The sequence below is a fragment of the Lepus europaeus genome, chromosome 8 (genome assembly GCF_033115175.1).
Source record: "Lepus europaeus isolate LE1 chromosome 8, mLepTim1.pri, whole genome shotgun sequence".
NCBI lineage: Eukaryota > Metazoa > Chordata > Mammalia > Lagomorpha > Leporidae > Lepus > Lepus europaeus.
The window spans coordinates 71809713-71831955 of record NC_084834.1 but is presented as its reverse complement, the minus strand read 5'-3'; the positions used below and the strand labels follow the sequence as shown (position 1 = coordinate 71831955).

Here is a 22243-nt window from a genome sequence, read left to right as displayed (position 1 = left end):
TAATTGCACATATTTATGGGATAAAATCTGATTTTTAATACATGTATATTTCATATATTGATCACATCCAGGTAGTTAGAGGTGATGTATATAGTAAGTATCCCTTTTTACTAATAGAAATCAAATATGAGACTCATGAGGAAAAGTGCTGAATAGTCTTGTCCAATGGAATTTTTAGTTTTTACAATTGAGTATTGTGATTTTAATAAATCAATAAATATTGTGAATGTATTTACTACAGACATAATTGGTGCATCGGATTTCACTATTACCACATTTCCAATTTGCCTGAGATGGCCTCATATCTTAAATTACCACATGTATTTTATTGAAATTTTTAGAGAAATACTGATATATAGTTTACTTAGAATTGTTGGTGCTAAGAACTCCTCAGGAATGGGAGTCGTCCATGTGCTTAGGAATCTTTTAATGTGTCCAAAAAACATTTCTTCCTAAGAATACTAGTTTAAAAAGCCAGAGATTAGTACCATAATACTTTTTAAGATTTCATAGATAATAGATAAGAAAATATTTCCTTATGTATCATAGTAAAATATTGAGTTTTCTCTAACTTGGACCCTTATATTATTTATGAAGCAAAAGTCACGCATGCATAGTACAGAAGTGAAATACTAATGTTAAATAGTTGGCCACTAGGTAGAAATTGTTTTATAAAACAATATACATGCAGACTCTGGAAGATAGCCACTTTTCTAAGAGAAAAGTATTCCTTGCCTGTTTACTGCTGAAAGAACAAACTAAAATTTATGAGGACTTTGAAAATCATGTGTTTGGCTTAGCACGGGCAGCACCAAAGATTCTGAGTTCATAGGGTCTGTGTGCATGCATGTGTGTTTTAAACTCCTGAGAGTTTACATCAAAGAAGATAAAGTTTACAAAACAGAAATTACATTAATGTAAGCCAGAAATACCTGGCAGTCATGCTTGGTGCAGAGCTACCTTGAGAAAAGACAGCATTCAAAGGTGAAGTGGAGGAAGCAGGTTTTATGCAGGAGACGGAAGACATAGGCCAGGTTGAGAAGTTGATTTTGGGGATATCAAACAGGCACTCAGTTCTCTCACTCTATAAATCTTTTCTTTCAAAAGTAAAAACAGGCCATGGGATAAATAGATAGGAGTACATTTGTTTTGTGAGGTGCAGGAGCCTTTTTGGTCCTTTCCACACACCACAGCCTTCCCAACTGCTCTCAATGATAGTTAATGGGGGTTGGGAAAAGAATTGCCTCAGCACAAAGCCTGTGCCCCTGACATTGTGCCGAGGACTGGTGTTTCACATGGCTGGGTGGCTGGAGAAGAACTCCATATGCTATGAATTCTGCTGTTTTTTCCCCGTAAGGCATAGGTCTTTAACAAAAACAAACAATAAAGAGAGGGGAAAGAGAGAGATTGAGAGGAAAGGGAGAGAAATTTTGAGTGCAGTTAGCATGCACAGATTCCTACTTACAGAGTATTTTAAACAAACAGTACACTGTATTGAAATGCTGGCTTTAAAAGTGGCCCTTGCTCTCCCACTGTGTAGGAGTTAGCCCCTCTAGTCTGTTCTATACATCAAGAACTAAAAAGAGGAAGGGCAATCACAGCATGTGGCTGGAGGGACATCAAAGCCACATTTGCCATGAGTTATTTTCCTTCCTGTTCCTTTCTCTTGGGTCCTGAAGCACACATGCTGCTACAGAAAGGGGTAAAAGGCAATGTCAAGAGCTGCGTAATTGTTGGGAGCTTTAGTGGTTAAGGCCAGGAATGTCGCAATCAAGATTGCATTTAAGAGATGTGGATTTTTAAAGGGCATCCAAAAAAATCTCTTACTTACAGTAACTGAAAATTGACTGTGTGTGTGTGTGTGTTACAATCTACATTTTAAGATTACAAAAAAGCTGAAGATAACGTCTAAAATATTTACTTTGAATTACCTTTTGCAAACATCAAAAACCGAATGGGTGACAAGAACCAGAGGATCACCCACTAAAGAGTGATACAGGTGATACAAGTCACACATTCTAAATCAAGGGAAAGATGCTATTAGAAATTTATCCCCAGAAATGCAATGTTTTGTTATTTTCTTGGCTTTTTTCCTTCTTTTCTATTTGTGTTCCCTGTCTAACCAGCTATGCTTACCTCTGGACTTCACAGCTCCTATTAATCTGTAAATCTTATAGATTATTTTCTCTTTTCCTTGTACTTTTAAAATTATTAAAGAAATGCTATAAAATAAAAATGAAGATGGGAAATATAATTGGTAATTATATTCCCGAGTTCACCATTGTAACATTACAGTATCTCTGAATCCATTGCAGTTTTTTTTTTAACTTTTATTTAATGAATATAAATTTCCAAAGTACAGCTTATGGATTACAATGGCTTCCCCCCTCCCATAACTTCCCTCCCACCCGCAACCCTCCCCTTTCCCACTCCCTCTCCCCTTCCATTCACATCAAGATTCATTTTCAATTCTCTTTATATACAGAAGATCAGTTTAGTATATATTAAGTAAAGATTTCAACAGTTTCCATTGCAGTTTTTTCTTTACACACACACCTATTAAAAACATAAGCCACTATAGAGTCACCATATATTTCCTTCCTATATCAATTTTTATTGATGTGGGCAAGGGGAATATTAATTTTCCTAAAAGATTTTGTCATGCACAAAGACACACATTCTAAGTGCTGACACAAATAAGATACCCAAAGTGATAAAACTTATTTTAAAGGTGAGACAGTGAGTACACACACACATGCCTCACACAGAAATACCCATCATGAGTGGGCCATGGGCCAGGAGATTGCCCCAAAGGAAAAGGGGTTGGGAGAGAGGAAGCAGAGAGAGCACCTGGCAGCCCTCCAGCCATGGTCTGCAGCCAAGAGAGGGTCCCTCCCAACTGTTGGTCTCCTTTTTGAAGTTGCAGTGGCGCCTCTCCAGGTGTGAAGCCACTTGGAAATTATATGGCACCTTCCACAAGTTCCACATGGAGTTCAATTTTCATTTTTTCATCGCATCTCCTTTAGGTCTCAGCTGAAGCAAATGCGTCACTGGGAAGGGAGTGTTGCATGAATAAGTAGGAGGATAGCAACACACATTGGGGCTTGTGACTTCCAGCTCAGCAGACCTAGCTAGTTGCCTGCCTACCTCATGTCATTATCTCATTCATCAGTGTATCATAGATAACTTTCCATGTCAGTAAATGTAAATCCATATGTTTATAACTGCATAATATTCTATCTAGTGCATATACCATAACCTTTTTGCCAAATCCTTACTAACAATTTCATTGTGTATGTCTTATAAACATTGATGTTATGTTTTCATCCTTTTTTAGATTTATTTAATTATTTGAGAAGCAGAGTTATAGACAGAGAGAGGGAGAGACAGAGAGACAGGTCTTCCATCCGCTGTTTCACTCCCTAAACGGCCACAATGGCAGAAGCTGAGCCAATCCAAAGCCAGGAATCAGGAGCTACTTCCGGGTCTCCCATGTGGGTGTAGGGGCCCAAGGAACTGGGCCATCTTCCACTGTTTTTCCAGGCCACTTATAGAAAGCTGGATCCGAAGAGGAGCAGCTGAGACATGAACTGGTGCCCATATGGGATGCTGCTAAAACAAAGCCAGCTCTGTGTACTTGACTTTCTAACATCTCAACAATAGTTTGTAATGAGAGTGGTGCACTATTTATGGCATTAAATACTGTCAAAGGGGCTGGTTTTGTAGTGTAGGACTTTAAGCCACTGCATACAATGTTGGCATATATCAGAGTGTCCCTCTGCCACCCACAAGGAAGACCCAGATAGAGTTTGTGGCTCCTAGATTTGGCATGGCCCAGACTTGGCTAATGTGGCCATTTGGGGAATGAACCAGCGGGAGGAAGATCTCTGTCTCTCTTTCTACCAATCTCTCTCTTTCACTCTGGCCTCCAAGTAAGTAAACAAATGTTTAAAATAAATATTTGCCAAAGTACTTGTGTTTAGACAGAAGATGAAAAAGAATTATAAATTAATAATTACTATAGTTTTTAGCCCAATATGTATGGGAAATTTTTACACATTTGGTTACTTATGGCAGGGGAGGTAGGTGATAGCTGGTTTCCTGGCTGAGATTTACGCTGCACATAGGATTCTTCTACCTCACATGGTTCTAAGACCTGAGTCTAACTGAGTGAACTTTTAGACTCAATGCCAAGAGTATGGTTACCGTGTAATACATCCTGTATATTTTCTACCACGTTGCTTGTTTGTGTGGTTCATCTGAACCACAGACCATCATTCATTGCTCATCACTCAAACAACTATCCATAGTGTGTGTCTGAAGACAACAGTGGAAGAGTTCTCAATTTTGAAACTTTTTAAAGACTTGCACTTATAATGCTTTAAAGAGAAACGATAATCATAATTGTTGTTATTTGAAATATCAAAGGGAATAAAGCTTCTATGCTAAACAGTGATAGAAAAAAATAGTGATGATTTGGACACTACTAAGAGTCTAGGTGGATTTTGTGATCTAATCTAGATAAGGGAAAAAGGGGGGCAGCTCGAAAATACATCACAATTTTATCCTTGAATACATCTGAGTTTTTGTTTTTTGTAATTAAAAATTAATATATACCACATTAATAAACATCTTGCTAATGTTTGTTTTTCTTTGAAATGTTTTATTTTATTTATATTTTGATAGAACTTTGGGTGATTTTATCAAAGATAAAATAAATTAATATTTCATATTAAAGAATCAGAAGAAATTCTAAATCTGAATATATTAATATATATACAATATGGTTTCCTTTAATCAAGTTAATATCTTCCATATCCCTGACTTGTTTCTACTTAAGTGTCTAGACTATTATATTCTTGAAAAAACTCTGCATAAAATACACAAGGATATGATATCTTTGATATTCAAATTTTCTGCTACGGTCAGAAAATAGTTTTTGGCTTAATTTTAGTATTCATGTTATATTTACATTTTTAAATCCACTTCACTCAGTCCTCTTAGAAATCAGTTAGCAGTCATTCTCTACCACTCTGCTCTCTTCTCTCCCCCTCTTTCCACTAGGTCACCATCTCTCCTTACCTCAAACCTTTCTATCCTTAATAGACTTGGTGCAAATGAGTAGGAAGTCCACAATGCAACATATTGGTGCAACTTTTTACTCCCTTGTAAACCTTTATTTATTCTGGTTTACCTCCAAAACAATGTTGTCTTTTGATTTGCTTCTGTGTTTGTGTGTATTATGCTACCCTCATTGGCTCAGCATATGAATAACATTCCTCAGTCATTTATTTAGAAACATTATGCAATTTTTGGAAAAAAAAAAGCTAAAGTAAAAACATATTATGGAAAATCTGAGACCTATATAATTTCTTAGTTTACAAATATGCATTCAAAGAAAATATTATATCATGTTAGAGATAGAATGATGATAGATAAATCAATTCTAAACTAGCAAATGGATAACCAAGACAGTTCCAGATAGGGATAAGTACTATGGTATAAACAAAATAGAGGAGATGTATAGTAACCAGTGTGTATGTGTGTGTGCACATGAGTGTGTATTTGTGTGCCTGCACATATGTGTGCATGTATGTATGATAAACAGAACTCTTCAGTTCTTCATTTATCAAGATAAATTTTATAGTCTTTAAGTTCCCTTCTGACCTAATGATGCAAGTTTTAAAATTTTGTTCCACGTTTACCTCTTTTTTACTATTCTAATTATGTGGTCTGTTATCTATCCATATTAGATTCTAAAAATAATTGAAATATGAAAAAACTCCCTATCAAAATTTGAAAACAATGTCTGTACTTCTTAACCACAGTGTCACTTTATTTGACTCTGCTTAAAGAGGCTTTTGGAAATTACTACTTTCTGGATGACAGATCCAGGGCCATAGGCTGGGCAATAACATGACCAAGCTTGTGTCTTTTGCCCTCCTGTAAACTGCCTGCTCAGAAGCATGAGTGCTCCGTTTTGCATCCTCATTTGAAAATCCTCTGTCTAATAATGCCACACAAGAAGTCATTGTGTGAGAACAGTCATTAGTGATTACAACAACAAGTACAGAATTAATTGCAGTTATCTACGTCTCTTTGGGTAACTGTGGTGAAATCTCTGAAACATTATAAATGCAACTTCTCAATTTGGTCAAAGAGCAATTCTTTGAGCCTACTTTGCAAGTCATTTGTTTAGATTTTTAAATTATGAATCAATTTTTCTTACTAATAATCACAAAAGCGCTATTAGGAAAATTTGTTTTCTTAAATGTCAAGGGAAAGCAGATTCTGAAATAGTTTCACACTATATTATAAAGCATGATATGGAAAATGGGCAAACATTATGCTTTAAGTTGCTCTTGGCAGACAGGTCTACACTTTTGTCTTCTGTCAGGTTTCAGTTGAGTAGTAGGATCTATCAATCTTGCTTCTTCCTATCATCATTTGCTTGTGCTTTCATTTAGAAAGTTTGTGTAGTCAAATGGAAAAATTAAAGGAGAAAATAGTTCTAGCAATAATCATTTTTAAAAATCACAGAAATGAAAAGGAGTTAATACATGTTTGCAAAACTGATATGATTTCTCTCTATTGTAGAGGCAAACCCAACTTACTGGACATGGGCTCTTTGATGATCAAGCCAATTCAGCGTGTGATGAAGTACCCCCTATTACTGTGTGAACTTCGGAATTCTACCCCTCCTTGCCACCCAGATTACAGAGCACTGGAGGATGCCTTTGCTGCTGTGAAGGACATTAACGTTAACATCAATGAACTGAAAAGAAGGAAAGATTTAGGTAGGATCAGATACGACGGATGGGATGGTCCCACGATTGGAGTGTTCTGTGTATACCGCTGAGAATAAGACTGTCAAAGCAGTCACGGCAGTTGCAGTGAACGTGACTGTTTAAAATCTGAAGTTGTGACCGAGGAGGAGAGTGTGGTTCTGCTTTGCTGGCTGGGGAGAAGATTATGAGGCTCACAAAACTGACAATTTAATTTTACCAAACAGCAGTATACTTAACCTCATTCGGCCACTGTACACTGAGTGATGTACTGTGGCCTGACTACACACCACAGCATGTAGTCCTCCTATCATTTGTGGTCTGTGTGGTGAGCGGGAGACATGGCCAGGTAACCACAACAATAGGAAGTAGCATAGAAAATGCTGGGGAAAGGGCAGATCCAGGTGAGGCGGCCTTTCATTTGGAGACTTTATTGGCAATTATTGCTCTACTAATGGGAGCGGATCTATTTCTTTCTAGAATTATGAAATGATTGTTAACTATGTGTAAACTAAATTATACAGTTAACATATAATGTAAAATATAGATTTCAAAAAAATGGAGACAATTACATGGTTCCTAAATATTCCAGAGGACTATGTCACTAAACAATATGTTTGGATAGACCATAGGACCTTCCTCAAGGTGATTAATATCCATAAAGTTTTTCACTGGCTTTGTCCTCCTATATTAAATCTCAATTTGACATCAAAGCAATGGCAGAACTTTAGAGCTAACCAGTCCAACCGCTTCATTTATTTTTATTTTTCATTTCTAATATTTATTCAAAAGTAATGTATTTGTATTAATAAACTTATGAAGAAGGACACAGAGCAATTAGTAAAGGCTATCGAGTAAAAGACACCATGAACAAAGTGAAAAGACAGCACATGAAGTGTTACTTCTAGAATATATAATTGTTGATATTAAATCAATAATAAAGATATTCTAATATGAAAAAGGTTTATAGTAAATAAGCAAGTCACAGAAAGATAAAAAAAATTATAAAATGCTAAGCTCCATTAGTATTTGGAGAAATGCTAATTCAAATAACCATGATAGACGATACCCAGTCCATTGGAATGGCAAAAAACACTTACTGGATAATGCTAAGTGCTGTCCTTTAGTCCGTAGAGGATATAAATTGGAATTGCTGTTTTAGAGAACAGTCTGAAAACACCTAGTAAGGAGGCACACACCAGGCGGAGAGTGTCAGTTTTTAGGGATTTGCTCTAGAGAAGCTTGCCCACGTGACCAAAGAGCTGTGTTCTAGTAATTAGTATTTTTTATAAAACCAAAGAGATTACATATTTGTCCAGATAATAGATAGTATATTATATGGTGTGATATCATAGGTAGATAAAAATTAATAAAAGTACATATATCAATAGAAAAAATATAACCTTGAGTTTAGAAAGAAGGTAAATTAGCAAGTTAGAGAATATGTGTAATACTTTATTATTAGAAGACTTGAATCACTTCTTGGCCTTTTGGCTAAGATCAAGTATAGAAGATTTAAAAAATTCAAAGTAATACTATGTATTATATGAATTCAAGCAGACATAGTAAAGGCAGAGAGATAGAAACAGATATAACAGGCCGGCGCCATGGCTCAACAGGCTAATCCTCTGCCTTGCGGCACCAGCACACCGGGTTCTAGTCCCGGTTGGGGTACCGGATTCTGTCCCAGTTGCCCCTCTTCCAGGCCAGCTCTCTGCTGTGGCCCGGGAGTGCAGTGGAGGATGGCCCAAGTGCTTGGGCCCTGCACCCCATGGGAGACCAGGAGAAGCACCTGGCTCCTGCCTTCGGATCAGCGCGGTGTGCTGGCCGCAGCGGCCATTGGAGGGTGAACCAACGGTAAAGGAAGACCTTTCTCTCTGTCTCTCTCTCTCTCTCACTGTCCACTCTGCCTGTCAAAAATAAAATAAAATAAAAAAAAAAAAAGAAACAGATATAACAGACCCTATTATTTAGGATCAAAATTTCCTTTAGGGATCAAAGATGGAGATCAGGAAGTCTTCAACTGTTATGTAATTTTTTTTAAAGAAAAAGGAAGGTAAACTGTTAAAGAGTTGACAAAGCTGGGAGGTGAATCATGATTGCTATAGTATTATTTACACTTTTTTTTTGTTTGCTTAAATTGTTTTAAAGAGTAAAATGGTCCAATTCCCATGACTCCAGTATTCCAGTGTGCATAGCTAACATATCATGTTGCTTCCAAACTCTTTTTTTCCCACTGTGCCTCTCTCTGTGCGTCCTCTCCCTGCATTACCACCATTTCTTCTTTCCTTCCTTTCAGCTATATGTATGGTATTTTTCAAACCTAATTATGTATCATGAACATTCTAGTGATTAATACTGCCTTCATTTTACTGATTCCTAGTATTTTCTTTATGAATGTATCATAATTTATTAAATCATTCTTCTACGAATAAACTTTTCTGTTGTTTTCAATACCTTGCTGCTAGAAAAAACAATGATGTAAGCTGTTTAGTAGTCTTGATTATGGGAAGCAGATTTCTCTGCATTTACTATCTGGTCATGGACTAGTAATATTCTCATTTTTGTTAGATTCTGATGACATGTTCTTCACAAAATCTGTGTGAGTTTAATCCTTATCAATGGTGCAACAGATGGTCATTGTGTACAGTTATCTTTTCATTGTGAACAGTTATCTTTCATTGTTAGTTGTCTCAACATTGGATACAGTTGTCTTTTCATTGTTAGTTGGGTCCTGATTTCCTACTCCAGAGACCCCAGATAATAGATACGATTACATCTGAGAAGAGAAGCAGAGCATTTCTCCCTAGTATCAGGGATTTCTTTAATAAGAGAGTAAATGAATCTTGGACTTTGAGCAGCTCATGCCTTTAGACAGCGGTCTGACGGTCAGCGGGGTCATAGTGTGTAGGCCATGAATAGGTAGTGGAGTTGGAGCAAGTAGCATCTGCAGAGAAGGGTCAAAAGTCGTGTAAATACATATGAATCTCGAATATAAATGTTGATCTTGAAAACATTGGGAGAAGTGCATACTTCCTACGCTGCACATTTTAAACATTTTACTGCTTTCTTCCTTTTCAGTTCTAAAATATAAGAAGAATGATGAGGATGAATCACTTAAAGACAAACTGTCTAAACTAAATATTCATTCAATTAGCAAGAAATCAAAACGAATGACAAATCATCTAAAGATTCTGACCAGAGGAGAATCACAGGTAATTTTTCTTCTTGGGCCACATACTTGCACGTTTTCCTGGGGAACATGAGCACTTACATTTTTATGAGGTTTTGTTTTCTTATTATGACTACTTCTAGAGAATCACTGATAATCAAGGTATTTGACCTATGTTCTTCTTTTCCTGTCATGTCTCCACCCTGGGAGTAACAATGTGGGTGCTACCGACACAGTCTTAGCTGTAGTGTTTCCATTCGAAGCAAGGGGAAGATAAAGACATAAGGACATGGGACATAGGATGCCCAGGAGTCCTGACGGTTGGCATCCACTGGCGTATTATCACCCCCAAGGCACTGTCCTCCTTCCATCTTTGTTTTACTTCTGCTTTTAAAAATCTCACTTTCCTTCAGGGTACATTTTATCTTTGTTTCATCTTTCCAAAAAAAAAGTGTTTAGATGTAAAATTTGTGTGATTTGTTTTTCCTACGCTGTATCCCCCTAGCTCTCCCCCTGCTCCACAGATGCCCATTACAGACCAGTGGCAAACTGTTCTGTGTCAGCTGTTTAGCCTGGCTTGAACCACTTTCACGTCAATCTTTAATAAATAATAGAGTACCTGAAATGTAATGTATTGGAGTGAAATGAATATTTTGAGATTCGATGATTGTTTACAGCCCTTGTCTCTTCTGTTGAGGAACAGGGTTGTTTTTTTTTTCCCCCTCTTCATGCTATTTGTTGAACTTTTTTATTTAGTATAGGGCTAACTATACAATCATTAAGTAAACCGAAAATAGATCTTTGTAAAAATTAAGAGTGGGAATGGGAGAGGGAGGAGATGGATGGATTGGAGTGTGGGCAAGAGTGAGGATGGGAGGGGAAGTGTCACTATGTTCCTAAATTTGTATATATGAAATACATGAAACTTCTATAGCTTAAATAAAATTAAAAAATAAATAAAATAAAATCTTACAAAATTTTTAAAAAAGAATGGATGGATTAGCAAGGGCATGAGAATTACCAGAGGAACTTATGGAAAGATAATTTCTGGGATTCTTCCTGGTTCAAGGGTGCAAACTAAAAGTCTGCAAACACTCCAGGTGTTTGGTAGCTCATTAGCCCAAAGTAAGTGATCAAAGAAACCCACTTGGAGAAAAGCTATGGTCCTGAGGTAATAACATGGTGGGCTTCTAGGGCAAAATTAGGAAGGACGATTCTTAGCCCACTATGTGGTCTTTGCTTTTCATTCCTTCTCATTTGCCTGCTTTCCTCACTTATGTCAACATCTGTAATTACGATTTTTGTTTGAACTAGAGGCAACTGTATGGTGGTTTGACTTTGCGCTTAGAGGGCTTCTTGTGTCTACCTATCTAGTTAGCGGCTGTGTGCTTTTTCCCTTCTTCTGTTGAGTCTTGGCTGTTTCTGACCACTTAGGTAGAAGTGGCCTCTTCCTCCACTGAATGCCTAGGACACTTACTTTCTGTCTCCCATTTTGGACAGTGTTCATATTTGCAGAAATTAGAACAGGGCAGAAATTATGAGCAAGGTCTTTGAAGTTATATAAGCATGAGTTTGAACTCTACCTCTGCCACTTAATAAATTTTTCCCCTGGGTTATATCACTTAAGTTCAACATAATCATCTGCAAACTAGGGGTTATACTAATATCTATGATCTGGACTGTTCTAAGGATTAAATGAGAATGTTTGTATACAAAGAAAGCACCTAACAGTGCATAAGCACCCAATATATATAGGCTGTCATTATTATCATAATCATCATTGTTATTTTGCACCATTGTCTTATACTATCATTTACCTTTGATTGTGTGGACTTCTTACTTCCTCTGTGGATGTAGATTCCTTAATACATGGTATGTTATTAATCACGGGTTTTACTTTCTGTATCACGTAATTCTTTGGCATGTTAAATGCCTCGCTGGTGAGGAGAAAGTGTACCTTACAGAGTTCATCTGTTCTTAGAGCAACTTTCATAATCAAACCAGCCAATCTTAAGTCCAGGGCCCCAACTACCTCCCAATATATACCCTGCCCTAATTAAACCTGGGGTGAGGTCCCAGGCGACTAGAAACCAAACCTATGGCACAAAGGCCTTGAGAATGATTCAAAGTAACCAATCCTAAACTTACTCTGCCCTACCCTGGCTTTCCTGTGGAAACCCCAGTAAAGGCTCTGGCCTGGACTTCCTCTTCACTCTCTTCTTCTGCCACCTGACCCAGACCTGGTCTTCCCCTGCAGCCCGGTATGGCACATGATGACTCCCTCTCTGGGACTGTGAATATAATCAACTTCTTACAAGCTGCACTGACATGGCCATCGCAGAGCTAACATGTACATTCTCGGAGCACACAGCTTGGATCGTTCTGTACTCGCTTCTGCATTCTGGGGGCTCTCTACCCACTGCATATAAAAGGATTCTCCTCTCAGTGTGCAGCTATAATTTGGAAGGAACATTCATGGTAGATAGTCACCGATGACGTAAAGGACAATCAATGCATTTCAACTAAAGACAGCTGTGATAAAAGCAAATTGGGAATTTATTTAAGAAAAGATTGTAGCCCCTATTGGCATGTGTAAAGGTGCAAACAATTCTCGCCATTCTTTAGGATTTTGCTTCTAACTCATGACAATTCTACTGAGCAATATTAGGCAGGTTCTATTTTTGAGCAGATTTTTGTTTAAGCTGTTATATCCTTTAACATGTTTATCATCAGCTTCTTTTATTTTTCATTTGTGAGCTAAAAGTGAACTGTATTTAAAGTAGCAGGAAGGATTATTAATTAGATTTTCTCCTTAATCTTTTGAAAAGATGTCCTGTCAGCAATGAGGCATTTCACTGTTAATCGCAAAATCAGCTGCACATGCTGAACTGGAGAAGAGATAAATATCAAATCAATCAATTGTGCACTTGTCAGCAGCTCAGGATAAATATTGGTAGAGTTAGGGTATAAAGCTATTACCCAAAAAGAAGTTTCTATTCAATTCATTACACATTTATTGAACTATCATGCACTAGGTACTGTGTTAGAAAACAGGAACACGAAGATGAACAAATATAGGTTCTGAATTCAGACTGTTCGGGTTTGAATCCTGTCTATACCCCTAGTGTGGGTAAGTTTTACTAGCCCTCACTATTAGTAAGGGTAAAGGTCACATCTCTGTCACAAAGGATAGTAGCTTAAATCAAGTAGTCATGTACACTCATGAGATGTGAGTCCAGATGAGCTCTGCTTCACGAGACCCTTCAGGAACATAGTTCCCTCAGGTTTTTTTTTTTTTTTGTTTTTGTTTTTTTGTTTTTTTTTTTGTTTTGACAGGCAGAGTTAGACAGTGAGAGAGAGAGAGACAGAGAGAAAGGTCTTCCTTCCATTGGTTCACCCCCCAGTTGGCTGCTACGGCCGGCGCGCTGCGCCGATCTGAAACCAGGAGCCAGGTGCTTCCTCCTGGTCTCCCATGTGGGTGCAGGGCCCAAGCACTTGGGCCATCCTCCACTGCCTTCCTGGGCCACAGCAGAGAGCTGGCCTGGAAGAGGAGCAACCGGGACAGAATCCAGTGCCCCAATTGCGACTAGAATCTGGGGTGCCGGCGCCGCAGGCGGAGGATTAGCCAAGTGAGCCGCAGCGCCAGCCAGTTCCCCCAATTTTATATAGTGTTTTCCCTAATATATTGTCAGCTCTGCCTGACTGAAACTGGGTCACTACTATGTATTCAGTTAAATCCCAAGGGAAATAGTATAAGGCCAAGACTCAGAAACAAAAGACAACAGTTGGCTCACATCCTATTTGCCCAAACCAAGTTAGAAGGCCAGAGCCATCTGCAAGGGAGTCTCTAAATGCAGTCTCTAGTAGGGCAGTGATGCACCCAATTTAAACTAGAAGTGCAGGTTCTATCAGTAAAAGCACCGGGTGGAATATTAACAATTTCTGCTACATCTCCTGAAGCTTCTGTTTCTTCATATATAAAATGGGATCAACCATAATACCCATGCCATAGGGCTGGATAAGAAAGAAAATGAGAGAATGGAAGACAGGTATTGGGAAAGTCTTTGAAACATAGCTATTATTATTATTATTATTATTTTACAGAAGATAAATTTAGTATATATTAAGATTTCAACAGTTTGCACCCACATAGCAACACAAAGTGAAACATACTGTTGGAGTACTAGTTATAGCATTAAATCAAAATGTACAGCACATTAAGGACAGAGATCCCACATGAGGAGCAAGTGCACAGTGACTCCTGTTGTTGACCCAACAAATTGACACTCTAGTTTATGGCGCCAGTAACCACCCTAGGCTGTCGTCATGAGTTGTCGAGGCTATGGAAGCCTTCCAAGTTTGCCGACTCTGATCATATTTAGACAAGGTCATAAAAGACAGAGTGAGGATAGTAACCAATGATCCTAAGAGTGGCATTAACCAGGTCTGAACAATTATACAGCATTAAGTGGGGAAGAGGACCATCAGTACATACAGGTTGGGAGTAGAGCCATTGGTGGTAGAGTAGAGGTTATGATTACAAAGGAATGAGGCCCAAGTGCGCTAGACAGGGTCTAGAACAAAGGACAGAGTCATTATTAGAGGAGCTAAGAAAGGTACTGTCTAAGCTACAATTAAGTTTTCTGATTGAGAGGCAAATAGAACCTGATAGAAGGGGCTTGATAATAATCTGGTGGGCTTTAGGCCTTGTAAGTTAAGAGGCCCAGACCTATCTATCTCTTCACATGGGGTACATCCTAAGGGAGGTGTGAACCTCTTGGGGGAAGGCACTCTGTTGACTTTCATTACTTAGCTGGCCTGGGAGGAGAGCTGGCCAGGTAAAGGCAGGTAGCATCTCTAACAAGAAATGTACAGTTCTGCCTGCAATGTTGCTGACCCTACTTGGCCGTCCCCTCAGCTGCAGTGGTCACTTTGGAAGTTGGGCTGAGTGAAGGGCTTTTCAGCTTAGAGCCAATAAGATCTGTGGCTCTGACCTGGGCTATTATTATTATTAAGACAAAGATACTTAATTTCAAACACTTGAAATCCACCAATGGAGAGAATTGCTTAAATACCTTAGTAGGATTATGACAGCACAAGGGAAGGAGCAATTGCCTATAGTTGGAAAATGATGAAAAGAGGGAGCATTCACAGGCTGGGTGACAGTTGCACTAGTCCTCAAAAAACAAACAGAATTTTGTAAGGCAGAGAAGGGATGACAAAATATGCCAGCAAAAGAAGCAGGATAAAAGCTTGGTACACAGAAGTAGAATTTGGCAGTATTTCTAGTATGGGCCTTTAACCTCCTGCTTAAAATCATCTGGGTCCCAGCCAATGTATAAAATTGCATATCTGGATAGGTCCTTGCAAATTGCAATTTAAAAAATCTGCTCCAGAATATAGTTATATACAACTGAGTGAGTTGCAGGGCATTGAGTTTTGTGTGGATTATGAAAACTCTGTTCCTGTTTAATCAAAAGTTTTTCAGACAAAAAGAATATTCAGGGGTTTAAAACTTAAATAAAATGTCACTATTTCTACCCATTCAGTTCTAAGGTCAACTATCTGAAATTAGAAAACATATGAACTAAGACTGGCTACAGTTAAGCCTCAGTGCCAGACTGAATAATAAATACCCTATTCCATGAAACATTTCCATTTTCACACAGATTTTGCCAGCATGAAATGGTGCGGACCTTATTTTGTAGCTATTTTGATTGCTGAGTAATAGTTCATTGTATATAGAATTAGTAACTGTGTGCTCCCAGGAATTGTCACAAACATATAAAAAGTGTATTTTTGCTAAATGCTAATAGATACATATATGACAAAAAACAGTATAGTTTTGAACTGCTATCTTAACTCTGATGGTCTATCCCAGTAGAACTATTTTTGCTAAGGTTACGTCATCCTTCACATTTGAGTTAATAGAGATTTATTGCATTTCTTTAACCATGAGCCTAAGAATATTTTATAAATAAGCTGTGTGAAATAAACTAGAATGAGGCATATAAGCAAAACAATATATTCCAGGCAATAGATCAAATGTAGCTATTTTATAAACTCACAATAATATACCTACATAATACATGCCATTACAACTGCAGAACAAAATTTTAGAACTCAATAGCTACTGTGACATTGAGTAAGTTATGTGAACTTTCAACAAGCAACAGCAAATTAAATTTGATGACATGCTTTGCTATATTAATTCTATATATAACATAATTGTACTGTGTACCAACACAAAGTACTGTGTTCAGTCTGCCTATCATTGAGGGTTTTCAATTAATTAGAATCTTTGTAAATTTCTGGGCCAATACAGTGTACATTTTTTAAAAAACAGTCATTTGAGTTATAATTTTTATATATATTTTAGGTGAAAGACAATACATTTAACAGAGAAGAAAAGCTATTTAGATCTTTAGAAAAGACTGTGAAGCATTCTGTGAAGAACATTTCCTTCTGTCTACAGCACATACAGGTGGGTGAGCCACAAACTCCTCAATGTGTCTACAAGAATGCATCGATTTCCTTGGTTGTTATGGAGAGTAAATGTAATAGTTCACCCATATTATATAATGACACTGTATAAGATTTAGAAAATTACAAACCACTGGTGAGGGTAGCCAAAATAATGACTTGGATTTTGCTTCTTTTTTCCCTTACCTCTTCTACCTTCCCTCAACCCAAAGCACCATACTGCAGGACTTTTGCTCAATTGCCTTATGAACCATCAGCATGCTTTCTTTATAATGGAGATGAGTTCATTAACACAAAATTGCACTAGGCAGAAATCCTATTTATATGTTTGATTATTCCAGCATATTTCTTCCTAATGCCTAAAATAAATATAAAAGTCAGTCTAAAGGAAAATGAACTGAACTATAAAACAATATGAACTACAATATTCAAATTCTCCCATGTTATTAAACTAGAAGATAAAGCAACCCTAAAATTTCCAATCCCCGAGGAGATTGTCCTAACCGTCCTGCAAATCACTGATTTCAACAAACCAGTTGCAGCACAGTACTATTATTCTCAGTAGAATGGCCAGTCAGGAGATTCTCCTTATGCATCTTATGGAGGACAAGGTGTCCTTAACAACATCTTGACAGTGGTTATGACTACAAGATATAGGAAGTTAGTAAAGTTAAATGTAAATCAGTTAATAAATGGTTCCCTTCCATTTTCCAGAAGTTTTTATCTTGGATATCTATTTTTGGAGGCAGATGTTTGTACACAAAGATAAAATATCATACCAGCAGAGGATTAAGTTGACAGGTACAATGATTTGAAGACAAGGTTCCACATTATATAAAGACAAGCAGCACTCTATTCTTATTTATTACCTGATGCAAAAACTGATTTTACAATCAGGCTTGCTAATATTTCTCTAGAGGATGCTTTTTGTGAAAGAAAACCCAAACTGAGTTACAACAGTCAGAGGATGGTGGGAACCCCATCTTTTATGTACCTTTCAGAGATAAATGCTTCTTGGAAACATCTACAGAAAAGTTTTCTTTCTTTTTTTTTTCTTTTCAAAAAAACTTTATTTATTTACTCAAATGCCACAGTGAAAGAAAGAGGGAGAGGGAGAAGGAAAAGAAAAAGGAAAGGGAGAGAAAGACCTTGTCCACTAAGTATTTTAATCCCCAAACACCCACAACAGCCAGGGCTGGACCAGAATCCCATGGGCCTGGAATTCCATCTAGGTCTCCTACATGGACAGCAGGGACCCAAGCATTTGGGTCATCCTCCACTGACTTCCCAGGCATGTTAGCAGGAAGCTGGATAGGAAGTGGGATAGCCAGATTTCAACTGGCACTCAGATATGGAATGCAGGAATGTCGAGTGGAGGCTTAACCTGCTCCAGCACAACACCTGCCCCTACTGGAAAATTTTCTGTTTCCATTCATTGGCTCAACAGAAATGTGAGCCTTTTCTCTAAAGAGTGAATCAGCTTCACTAAGGAAGCAGACAATATAAACCAGACAGGATGATTTTTTAAATAAGGAATTTTAAAGAATTGAATGGCCAATGAGGAATTTAGGATGCATTCTATTTAATTAAAGAGGCTCTTACACAGTCTTATGAGACAATGGCATAGGGGGAAAGTTAGGAAATTGATTACTGCACAAGTAACCTGGTTGTACAGAGTATTCCTGAACTTTTTGTTCCTTTTTATCTCTCAGGGGGAACGGAGGGTTATGATGATGAAGTGACACATGGATAGGTTTAGTAGTGCCGACTTCAGAACTTGTCCTCTTTGTAACTTTGCTCTTGGGTTCCAGGATGCCATGCCCTTTGCCCTGCAGAGTGTAACCGAGCTCCAGGAAATTTCGTACAACAAAGACGAGAAGGAGAAAGGCAACTCAGATTCTTCGAGTAATGCCTCAAATCCCTGTCATGACTTTGTAAGTTATTTATATTCACAGATAAATGCAAATTAAATAGTGGAATTAGAAGAAAAGCTGCTTTTCATTTATTTTTCTGGAGTTAGAAATAAAACATGCACTATAGTAAATACTAATGTTAAAATTAGTAGATTTAAACAGGGGATTTTTAAAAATCATTAAATATTTTTAAAGTGGATTAGTGAGGATTTTACTATAATTGAAATTTAAGAGGACCCCAGACTATGTTTCTAGGGATAGTCAGAGTCTGCGCAGCATTTTAAAATCAATATGTAGTTTAAATCTTCATGCAATACAGCAAGGATTTATTAAGTTGGAAAGCTGTGATTTTCTTAAAGGAGTCTCTGGATATGTCCCAAGTCCTTACCAAAGAAGCACAGGTAATCTCTGAGACTATGACTTTTATTAACACAGTATACACTGGAAGTCAAAGCCTTCCCATTGAGAGAAGACATTCATTACTCAAGAATCGTAAATGATTCTTTCGTTTCATGGAAAAATACTGTTTTCTTTTAAGACTCATTTTTTTATTTTGAAAGAGTTACAGAGAGAGGGAGAGACAAAGAGGCAGAGAGAGAGAGACAGAGAGAGAGAGAGATCGAGATCGTCCATCTGCTGGTTCAGATGGCCACAACAGCCAGCGCTGGGCCAAGCTGAAGCCTGGAGCCAGGAGCTTCATCCAGGTCTCCCGCATGGGTGCAGGGGCCCAAACCCTTGGGACATCCTCCTCTGCTTTCCCAGGCCATTATCAGGGAGGTGGATTCGAAGTGGAGCAGCCAGGACACAAAGTGGCACCAATATGTTGCAGACAGAGGCTACACAACATCACAGCTTCAAAATACTTGCTTTCTAAGAGTTCTATAAAATATTGCTTGTAAAAAAAAAAAAAAGTATGTCTGAGCCAATAAAATATTTGAGTGGTAGGCTAATCTGATTAATACTAATTTTAATTCAGTGCCTTGAGTTTCCATAGATATTATTATTTCATAGCAATATTTCACATATTATAAAGCAGATATAATAGACTTCACCATGTTGAAAGTGGCATTTTTCATGTTGGCATTTTGGATCAGACAAGTCTTCATTGAGCGGCCCTTGTGTTGGGAGAAGGTTAACATTCCTGGCTCACCAGGCTGAAAATCTCAGTAAATTCACCTCACCTCTAATTTTTTGTGTCAACATAAACTTCTTTTAATTCCATTTTCCATGAACTTTTTGAGGTACTTTTGTATTTCTGAACCCTTGAATGTGACATGACACAGCCCCTAGCCCAGTAGGAAACCATGAAGATGCATCTTGTTTTTCTGGTACTGGGAAATGGAAAGTCAGGATAATACCTGACCTAAGACAACCGATAGGATGCTCAATTATAGATGGATGAATACATTGATATATGGATAGAAGTTTATGTACCATAGCTTTAATGAAAGGTATGTACATAGTTTTCTCTGGGATTAATTACAGGGAACATATTTTAGAAAAGCTCTTAAAGGTTTTCTCTTTAGGTTATTTCCAATTCATTAATGAAGGGAGTAAACACTTATTGAGCACCACCTGAAAGCATACCAGAATAGAGGGAAAGGAAAGAGAAATAGGAGAAATTAAATCCAGGGTACTCAGGTACTAGCAGAGTGCTGGCCACTAATATGAAATTCATTTTCAATGGTTCAGACCTAAATCTGTTACAATTTAAGACACAGGACCAGTTTCAATTTAGTCCTTTATTGTATTTCAAGAGGAAGTTATCATTATGTGGTCATTACTGTCACAGGAGCAAAATTCTTATATTACAAGGGTTACTATCCGTATAAGGAATGCAGTTCCACTACCAAAAATGAACCCCTAAGAAGCCAGGGATTTAGGGCTGATGTGGAAGGAATAGGAACAGTTTCTTCTAAGACCAAGTATGTTCCTTTTGATGCAAAACATTGTGCGTCAGGTACACGATCTTGATAGTCAAAAGCTGGAGATAACCCATGTGCTCCACTAGCTAAGCTTTACTCTGAGTTAGAAAGAAGGGGAGGGCCAGCGCCATGGCTCACTAGGCTAATCCTCCGCCTGCGGCACCGGCACACCGGGTTCTAGTCCTGGTCGGGGCGCCGGATTCTGTCCCGGTTGCCCCTCTTCCAGGCCAGCTCTGTGCTGTGGCCAGGGAGTGCAGTGGAGGATGGCCCAAGTGCTTGGGCCCTGCACCCGCATGGGAGACCAGGAGAAGCACCTGGCTCCTGCTTTCGGATCAGCGCAGTGCGCCAGCCGCAGCGCGCCGGCCACGGCAGCCATTGGAGGGTGAACCAACAGAAAAGGAAGACCTTTCTCTCTGTCTCTCTCTCTCACTGTCCACTCTGTCTGTCCAAAAAAAAAAAAAAAGAAGGGGGAGCAAAAGTTTTAAAGGATTTGGTCCCAATGAGAGAAAAGTGGAATTTTGTTTTGAGTGAGCAGGCTTTCACTTTCATATTCCTCTTCCTGCTCATTTTTTGGAATCAAGAGAGTTCCTGTTTTAAGTTCTTAAATAGATTTTGCTAGACTCAAAAATGATCAGACCCCCTTTTAACTTGGCTAGATGCTTCCTGTGTTCCTGGCACTCTTGCATGAAGGAGATGAGCCTACTGATCACTGCGCTGGAGATGGTGTGGGCTGTTCCTCTCTCTAACAGTATCCCTTTTTCTTTTGGCAGACAGCTCACTTACAGAGACTCGTCCTGAGCCCCCTATCTGCTCTGCTGTCCCTTTTCCCGGGGCCTCTGAAACTCATTCAGAAACGCTATGACAAACTGCTCGACTACAATAGCTACCTGCAGCGGTCAGCAGGAGGAGATGAGTCAGATCTGGCCAAAAAGGAATATGAGGCCCTCAATGCCCAGCTTGTAGAAGAGCTCCAGGTGTTCAACCAAGCTTCTCGGAAGATTCTGTTGAACTGTCTGTGCAGTTTCATCACCCTGCTCAGGGACCTGATGCTCACGGCACAGCAGGCTTACTCCACGGTGGTGCCGGTAAGCACAGAAGCAGCACGCAGCTACAAGGCCTCCTGGGTCTGCTAGAAACCACACCCATGCAAAGCAAGCCCTGTTCAGAGTGTGCACCTGTGAGTGTAAGGTGTGGTGTAATTTAACTAAATCAGTCAGGTGGTCTTCTGCCCTTTCTTTCTTTCTTCCATGGGAGAAAGACAGTTTGCTAGTTCGGGTTTACTGTGACATACATGTGTAATTCTCTTTTTTTGAATCACATTTATTTTTCCCAGTAGTTCTAGACGATTTTTTTTTAAGATTTATTTTATCTTATTTGAAAGTCAGAGTTACACAGAGAGAGGTGAGGCAAAGAGAGAGGTGAGGCAAAGAGAGAGAGAGGTGAGGCAGAGAGAGAGAGAGAGAGAGGAGAGAGAGAGAGGAGAGAGAGAGAGAGAGAGAGAGTCTTCCATCCACTGGTTTACTCCCCAGATGGCCGCAACGGCTGGAGCTGTGCCAATCTGAAGCCAGGAGCCAGTAGCCTCCTCCAGGTCTCCCACACGAGTGCAGGGGCCCAAGGACTTGGACCATCTTCCACTGCTTTCCCAGGCCATAGCAGAGAGCTGGATCAGAAGTGGAACAGCCGGGTCTCGAACTAGTGCCCATATGGGATGCCGGTGCTTCAGGCCAGGGTGTTAACCCACTGAGCCACAGTGCTGGCCCCACATGTGTAATTCTTTATTGGAGATTCCTTTTAAAATACCAAACAACTTTCAGCTTTGTGCCATCTGCCTGAAGCTTCATTGAAGCTTATCAATTAATATTTTATATTCCTTTCCAATCAACAGTTCTTAGATGTTAACCATGGCTATCTAAGACATGGTTCTAAAAAGCAGGCCTTCTCAGAGTGATACAGAAACAGGGTAAC

At 38.7% G+C, this 22243-nt stretch overlaps 1 protein-coding gene across 1 annotated transcript in view; it reads left to right on the top strand.

The window, feature by feature from the left end:
* Positions 1–22243, top strand: part of ARHGEF38 (Rho guanine nucleotide exchange factor 38) — a 137850-nt gene that overhangs the window by 95889 nt on the left and 19718 nt on the right. The window contains exons 6-10 of the mRNA XM_062199132.1: positions 6598–6797; positions 9867–10000; positions 16337–16441; positions 18252–18374; positions 21049–21363. Of these exons, the coding sequence (XP_062055116.1) occupies positions 6598–6797; positions 9867–10000; positions 16337–16441; positions 18252–18374; positions 21049–21363 (877 nt within the window). The remainder of the gene's footprint in view (positions 1–6597; positions 6798–9866; positions 10001–16336; positions 16442–18251; positions 18375–21048; positions 21364–22243) is intronic.